The sequence below is a fragment of the Halyomorpha halys genome, unplaced genomic scaffold (assembly GCF_000696795.3).
Source record: "Halyomorpha halys isolate HHAL.00 unplaced genomic scaffold, Hhal_1.1 Scaffold285.1, whole genome shotgun sequence".
NCBI lineage: Eukaryota > Metazoa > Arthropoda > Insecta > Hemiptera > Pentatomidae > Halyomorpha > Halyomorpha halys.
The window spans coordinates 213,982-222,731 of NW_027114449.1; the positions used below are offsets into that span (position 1 = coordinate 213,982).

The window sequence follows — 8,750 nt, forward strand, 5'->3', positions numbered from 1 at the left end:
TGGGTCCAAAGTGTATTCCTCCTTCCTATTTATCAACTTCCCCTTACTGTATATTCTATATATTGGTAAGTGAAAGTAAAAAAAAATAATTTAGTAACTGCTCTACTTAAGATATAACTGTCTAATTCCCGGTAATTGCTCAATTTCTAAATACTGTACTCAGAAAGTAGAGAGACAACTGCCGCCACAATCTAATCAACAGGAACAGTGTAAGATTGCCCGGCGGAGATTGGATGGCCGCCCTTCTACTATCGAGGCTGTCTGTCGCTTCCAGTCCGATAGTTACAGACATTATACGGCTTAGCACAACTATCCGACAGTTACAAACAAGTGTAAACATACATGATACTGTCAGCTGCTGATGCATTTGATACAGTTGAAAATTTCAATAAATAGAAAAAAAAAACCATTTATCCTCTCATTCTTCTACGCTACGACTGATTTCAACGAATCTTTGTGAGCAGAAGAATATATTCCTGGATTTAAATGTTTGCTACTTACCGAAAATTCTAGACTTGTACAAAGTTAGTACTTACTAGACAAACGGTCTAAACTTCCAATTCATTACAAAAGCTGATCTACATGACAATTATAAGGCCTATCTGGACATACGGCGTCGAGCATTGGGGCTCCACTAAACCTTCGAATTCCTCTCGTATCCATACCTTACAATCAAAACTCCTTCGTAAAATTCTCAATGCTCCCTACTTTGTCACAAATAAAATCATACATAAAGACTTTAATATTCCCTAAGTAACCTATCTAGCCCGAACCAGATATCAATCCTTCCATTATAAACTCTCTAACCACTCCACCCAAACCATACTAATTTCTAACCTTGCTTCTTCTTGTATTGCTGAAAATCCTCCAACTTACTTGAAAAGAAGATGGCATAGAGACCTAGTGTAAAAATATGATTAGAGTGCTACCACTGGGTAGTTTCTCTGCATTCCAGTATCAATCCATTTTTATACTACATCAAATTTACTTAATGTTTTTTGTTTTTTTTTAAATAGAGTTATAAATTGCAATAAATAAACAGAAAAAAATAATTACTTACACATATAATATGCTATGTTATGTTATATCATATAAATAAACTGCTTAAGTTAATTAATAAGATTTGAAACAATGTATTTACACCGAATCGATAGAATTTTAAAATTCACAACCGTAAGCCATAGTAAATTATTATATCCAAAGGTTGCGATAATTCTTTAATTAATTAAAACACAAAGAGCCCAAATATATGTCTGTTGGCAAATTTAAAACAATGCAAACTGAACACAATGCATGTGGATGCAGCACAACGCCCTTGTGCCCAAAAAACCGACACCCGATGGGCTTGCCTAAAATTCAAGCCAACTTGTTCCAGCCTATCCAAATAACCTATCCATATGCACGAATTTGCCATTGTTTGTCAAACGTGTAGAGGTACCTTTATTCTTGGATCAAGTGACATTTGTCACATACCACGAATCCAAGACTTAGACAAATGCTCGGAAAACAAAGGAAGCAACAAACGTCGCTATCCACACACTTGTTTTTGTCTTTTGAATTCTTTTAGCTATAACAATCGATTTAATCCATTTTTACTATAAAAAGGAACGAAATAAAGATAAGCGAAAAGAAAACGTAAATATAAGCAATGTAGTTTTATATTATACCGCTGGGACTCTGGAGCTCTGCTCTATCCCTCACACGTGGGGGATAGAGTGGGCTCATGGATCCTCAGGTCGATTGTGTAAATATTGTATATATTATTTTATCATTATGTTATTTTATTTATTTATTTTTTATACAGATAGTTTGATTATGTTCATTTTGTTTGTATATATTTTAAGAGTTTTTTTTTATTTTATTTTTTTTTTTATTGTATCAAATCATTCATCACTATTATCTATTGCCCACAACTGTGTGGCAGATTGTAATATCTATCAATAAATAAATCTATCAAAAAAAAAAAGTTTTATATTATAGAAATTCAAACAAATAGTACTTACATAAACTATAAATTCAACTTTCGTACAATAATTTTAATCAGAAACTTTTTAATTTAATTATTTAGACATAATTACTTAGACATATAATATGCTATGTTATGTTATATCATATAAATAAACTGCTTAAGTTAATTAAGAAGATTTGAAACAATGTATTTACACCGAATCGATAGAATTTTAAAATTTACAACCGTAAGCCATAGTCTTAGCTTGTTTTTGTCTTTTGAATTTTTTTCAGCTATAACAAGTGATTTCATCTATTTTTACTATAAAAAGGAACGAAATAAAAATAAGCGAAATGAAAAGGAAACGTAAATATGATCTATATGAACAGCTTTATATGATAGAAATTCAAATAAATAGTACATTCGTAACCTATAAATTCAACTTTCGTACAATAATTTTTATCAGAATCTTTTTAATTTAATTACTTAGACATATAATGTCTTCATAAATATTTATATTTGTACTATATAATATCCAAAATAAACTGCTAAAGTTAATTGACAAGATTTGAAACATTGTATTTACACTGAATCGATAGAATTTTAAAATACACAATCTTAAACAAGATTTCATTGTTGAATGCAATGGTTGGCAAAATTCTTTAATTAATTAAAACACGGAGAGGCCAAATATTTGTCTGTTGGCAGTTCTAAAGCATTGCAAACTCAAACAAATGTGAGGATACAGCACAAACCCCCTTTGAGTTGTACCCAAAGACCGACATCCTACGTGTCGGAATTCAGGCCAACTCCAAGCGCGTATTTGCCATTGTTTGACAAATGTGTAGTACTTTTCGTAAAAAGCCAAGAGTTTCCAAAATGAAAATAACTTTGAAATTTAAATGATTTAAACTGGAATTGAGCTCTGGGGCTCCACCAAACCATCAAATTCTTCCGGCATCCAATCGTTACAATCAAAAATCCTACGTAAAATCCTTGATACTCCTTATTACGTTACAAATAAACTCATTCAAAGACCTTAACATCCCATTCGTTGCAGATTTGACCCAAAACAGATATGCGTCTTTTCATTCCAAACTCCTTAACCATCCTAACCCATTAATTCTTAATCTTTCATCCTTAACAATCCCTGATAATCCTCCGAGGCGTCTGAAAAGAAGATGGCCACGGTACCTTCTGATTTAAATTAATGTTTGAAGTACCACCAATGGTTGGTTTCTTCCCAAGATTTTCAAGTGTATATGAAACATACAACATATTTACCTATTGTATTATTTTGTACAGTTGTAAATTACATTAGATAAATAATAAAAAAAATGATTTAAAAACTCTTCTTGACGGAGTGGCATCAATACTTCTAGCTTGAGGAAACTCAGCCAATCACGCGAAGGCTAGGAACGAAGCTTATTACTCATTCCCTACTCACGGGACACGCAACACCATCGATTCCTATTTAATATTTAGTTTTCATAATTGGAATCGTCTTTATTCAATTCTATTAAGTACCAAGGATACGGTTCAAAGAGGAACTTAACAATGCTATAAATTGTTTAAGCCTTGTGTCTAGGTCTTTCTAGAAAAATATTGACTTATTGATAAGTGGGATAAATGGGATGTGTAAGATTTGAAAGTGAGTCTCTAAAGGTGCCTCTACAAGTTTGCCAAACAATGACAAATTCGCGCATGCGCCATCGTGTAGATAGGTTATTTGGATTAGCTGGTACAAGTTCGACTGAATTTGTAGCCGATTCATTGTATATCAGTTTTTGATATATACAATTAGAACTGCCAACAGACTAATTATTGGAATCTCCGTGTTTTAATTAATTAAAGAATTTTCCTAACCTTTGGATTCAACAATTAACTCTTGTTTAAGATTGAATATTTTAAAATTCTATCGATTCCATCTAAATACATTGTTTCAAATCTTATTAATTAACGTCAATAGTTTATATTTTATATAACAAAGCAAAAATATATATACTTATCAAGACACTATATGTCGAAGTAATTAAATTAAAAAAAGTTTCTGATAAATATTTTAGTACGAAAGTTGAACTTATAGGTTATGTAGTACTATTTAGATGAATTTTTATCATCTGCAACCTACCTTGCTGATAATTACGTTACCTTTCATTTGGCTTATCTTCATTTTCTTCTTTTTTATTATTAAAAGTGTGTGTAATAGCCGTCAAAAGAACCAACAAGCTTGTGGATATCAATGTTTGTTGCTTCCAAGCATATGTGCAAGTCTTACGGCCATTCACATATCAGTGTTTTTGTGCAAGAGAGGTAAACATGGCGGACGTACAAGTGGTTTCAGCCATTGCTCTGGGATTATATTATTTTTATAAAAAATTATAAGAAAATTAAAGAATTTTAAATTAAATTAAATATAAAACTTATTATAACAAGTAACAACAAACATCTCTCAAATCGTCTACCTCCTAACACCTCTCAGTTGCAAGTAAATAAGGAACAATGGTGGAGATACTACCTACACAAGCGCTCTAACGAACCCCCTTGAATGTGTCCAAAAACCGACTTTTGACGGATCGGCAACAACTTTAGGCCAACTCGTACCAGCCAAGCCAAGCAATCTATCCACACGCTCGCGTATGCGGGAGTTCGTCACGTCTTGTCGAGCGTGTAGAGGTATCCTTTGATTTGCAGCATCCACTGTACTTAAACAATTCCTAAAGGGGCCTCTACATGTTGGCCAAGCCATGCCGAACTCAGTCATGCGCCAGCATGTGGATGGGTGGCTTGTACGAGTTGGCCTAAGCTCGTTGCCGATCCGTCGAGAGTCGGATTTTTGAACACAGATCAAAGGGATTCCTGAGAGCGCTCGTGTAGCATCTCCACCATTGTTCTTTGTCTAGTTGCAACTGAGAGCTGTGAAGAGGTTAAAGATGTTTGTTGGTACTTTTTATAATAAGTTTTATATTTAATCTTATTTATTTATATTTAATTTCTTTTTTCTTGTAATAAAAATAATATAATCCCGGTTTAATGGCTGAAATCACTTGTACGTCCGCCATGCTTGCCTCTCTGAAAAACACTGACATGTGGATGGTCCACTCTTTGTTTACTGAGCATTTGTACAAGCCTCCGATTCGTGGTGAGCGACCAACATGTGAATCTATCTTTAGATTCCCTGATTTCATACCTGTCATCTCCTATTAACCTCTCTCGTTTTCCCCCGACTATGGTTCCTTGGTCTACGGAGGACTATCTCCTAGTTGAGAAATGAAACTGGGTAGACTCATGAGTTGCTTCGTAAGATTAATACTTTTATACTTCGAGTTTTCAGGCGCTCTCATGTCTCCCGTTGGTATATCTAGTTGAAGTGGCTCTATCCAACCTACCGAAGGGAATACCTCCATGGTCTTTTCATATTCCAAGTCCTTAAAATCAAAAACCTACCTATATCCTTGATCTCCTCACTCTTCGTTCATCCATCCATTCATTAAACAGCAGATCCCAATGGATTGATATGTCCTCCAATAGCCTCCTCCAGCAAATCCTTCATCATAGCTACAACTTCCTTTTGGAATTCTCTTCCTATCTCCATTCGCCATTTCCTCATCCATTCTTTTCTTTAAGAAACACCTATTCTTTCTTTCAATACATAACCAAACCTCCCTACCAATGTAAACAGTGTAAATAAGCATATATTGATTATCATTATAAATTGTAATTAACCTAAGATCTTAATGTAATTTTATTCTACATACTTAAACTTTCTAAATGATTTCCAGACAAATAATGATAATGTCTGAACCATATATTTATTCTTAGAGGACATTTGTCCCAGAATAAAAATATTTTTTCATTTCATTTTTTGCAAGTTTGTGTTATTTCACAATGTTATTTACAAACTGTCATTAATTATTTACTTGCAGGATATAAAAAACTGGACAAAAAAAGGGAAGGAAATTAAATTGATAAAGTTGCTTATGATTAATAATAATTTATTTATTTGTTACTTAATTTATTTTTTTTCTGATTGTTAAACAGAGGCTATCACGGAGACGGTTACCCTTTTGATGGAAAAGGGCAAGTTCTGGCTCATGCTTTCTTCCCAGGAAGTGGTCGTGGAGGTGATGTCCACTTCGACATTGAAGAATCATGGCATCTTACTGGAGATGCTGACAGCAATGGAGATAGTAAGTATTAAATATAATATATTAGAACACCTGTTATCTGGGGCAATGATGGATATGGGGGTTCATAGAAAATCGAAAATCCCGAATAAAAACATTTTATTGACTTAATGGGATAGATAAGAAGTTTAATTAAAAAAACTTTAGGAAATCACTATTATTAACAAACAGAAGTTTTATATAGATTAAATAATATACAAAAGTACATTAGAATGATGTATGCATAATATCAGTAACATAATTCTTACATAATCGGTGTTCAAAATAGTTTAGTAGTAGTTTTGTTGCCTCAAATGCTTGGTTGGAGAGGTCATTACTTGTGACTGGTCGAATACATTTATTTATCATTTTTTTCTCTTCGACTCATTAATTAATTAAAGATTAAACAAATAAATATTATGTTCAGAGAGTGTTAGAGATATAGAAATGGAGAATAAAAGGGTGATTAAAACAAGTATAATTATGTGCTTCTCCACTAATAAATAAAAATAGTTGGTAAGTAAAATGACATAGCAACACAGAATAAATAGCTATGAAACCGCTATACCCTTCTCAAATAAATATCCGCACTTACCTGATATATAGACAATGTTTCATGTATATGTTTTGATTGGCTATACTACATAAGTAAGGTATAAACATTATTGAATATATAAGAAATTTGTTATGAAAATCATAAAAGAGGCACAAAATATGAAACTATCCCTCAGAACTTCATTTATGACCTTATTTGATCATACAAATATTATGGCTGTAATCAAAATTCAGGTTTTGACTCTATGCATTTGTTCAGTCCAAAAGTATTATAAGTTTTCAAGCACTAAGGCACTGAGTAATTATAAAGCCAAGAAGGAACAGGCGGCACTATCTAGTGGTTTCTTGGATAATTAACAGGCTAACAAGCTAGAGTGCTATCTACCAACAATTGTGGAAACTACTACCACTACAAATTCTTTAACAGTTTTACAATGTATATTCTGCAGATGAATTTCATCTTCAAGAAATATTAAATAAAATATTTCTTTTCAAAAAATTATAGGCATTATTGATATGTTATGTCTTTATTTATTAAGCTGATGAAAGACTAGTAAACAAAAAATTTACTGGATAAAGTTTCATTTTAATAATTTTTAATTTTAGTTTAAAAATTTTAAAATTCAATCTTATCATTTCAGAAACCAGTCTCCTGTCAGTTGCTGCTCATGAGTTCGGGCATTCCCTCGGACTGGCTCACAGCTCGGTTCCTGGAGCATTAATGTATCCATGGTACCAGGGCTTTGGCCATATTGATCTCCACGAAGACGACAAGCTTGCCATTCAACAATTATATGGTAATTATTAATAATATAATTATGAGACAAATTTTCGAAATCTATTTACATAAATAGATGAGGAGAAGAGGGTTGTGGGGTGTGCGGTCAGAATATAACTCAAATAAGTTGAAATAACCTATTTAATAGCCAGAATTATAGCCTTCATCAGGGTTAAGAACAAAGAACAAGATAGTGACCAATGAATACAAATAATAAATAGTTATACTGAGAGATTGCTGATTGACCGTATATATCAATGAATAGAATATGGTCCGGGTACGGTCAAATAAAACTCAAATAGTAATAACTATTTTAATTGAGCCAACGTTTCGCCTCACGTTGCAGGGCTTCGTCAGGGCTAAAAAAGATACAAACACTTGACATAGTTACAAAGAAAAAAAACATAGTGGAAAATAACAGGGGTATACAGTGGAACATAAAATTTAATTAGAAAAATTAAAGGTTATAAACAATAAATGAAAACGGTAATGGTAACAGAAAGATAAGAGATAAAATAAGAGAAGAAATATTAAAGAAAGTACAAATTAAGATATGAAAAGGGAAAAGAATAAAATCACGGACCATATTCTATTCAATAAATAGTTATGTTCACCATACATTATTATTATGTTTTCTTTTCACTTCTTTTTATAACTTGATTTGTTTCTTTACTCTAATATTATGTTTACATATTTCATTAATTACATATATTTTCTTTCTCTCAATTTTACTCTATATTTATTTGTTTAATTTTTTTTTCTTTCCATAATTTTAATTTATAAATTATTAATAAACCAAAATATTCATATCCCTTTGCATTATGTAACTTTACATTTTTATTTCCTTAATCATGTTATTTTAACTTATTTATTCAATTACCTATATATACATTTTATTTTCCACTTCTTTCTTCACTTTATTTTTATTTATTTCATTCTGTACAATTATTTACTGTATATCATTCTATTTATATTTTTATTTTATTTTTTATATTAATTGGTTGTGATCTTCTTCTTTGTTCTTAACCCTGATGAAGGCTAGAAATTCTGGTCGAAACTATCTTCTCCACATATATATTATCCACGGTCAACTATCTTTTCATAATTATTTATATAAATATATACTTTTTGTGTATAATAGATATTCATATTGAAGATATAAATATAAACATAAATATCTGAAGGTGGTTAGATTTGTCCCCAATTTCAGTTCTAAATCCGCAAAGATGAGAGTAGTTATATAATGTTCAGATACATTCTCTTGAACATATGTTTTGTTGTAAAAATGTTGCATATGTTTTCT

General features: G+C 31.7%; 1 protein-coding gene across 1 annotated transcript in view; it reads left to right on the top strand.

Annotated features, from left to right (window-relative positions):
• The window catches only part of LOC106680754 (matrix metalloproteinase-2), a gene marked incomplete at its 5' end in the record, with an annotated part of 37,673 nt that overhangs the window by 20,579 nt on the left and 8,344 nt on the right, over window positions 1-8,750 (top strand). Inside the window, 2 exon segments of the mRNA XM_014420681.3 lie at window positions 5,990-6,138; window positions 7,311-7,466. Coding sequence (XP_014276167.3) covers window positions 5,990-6,138; window positions 7,311-7,466 — 305 coding nt within the window.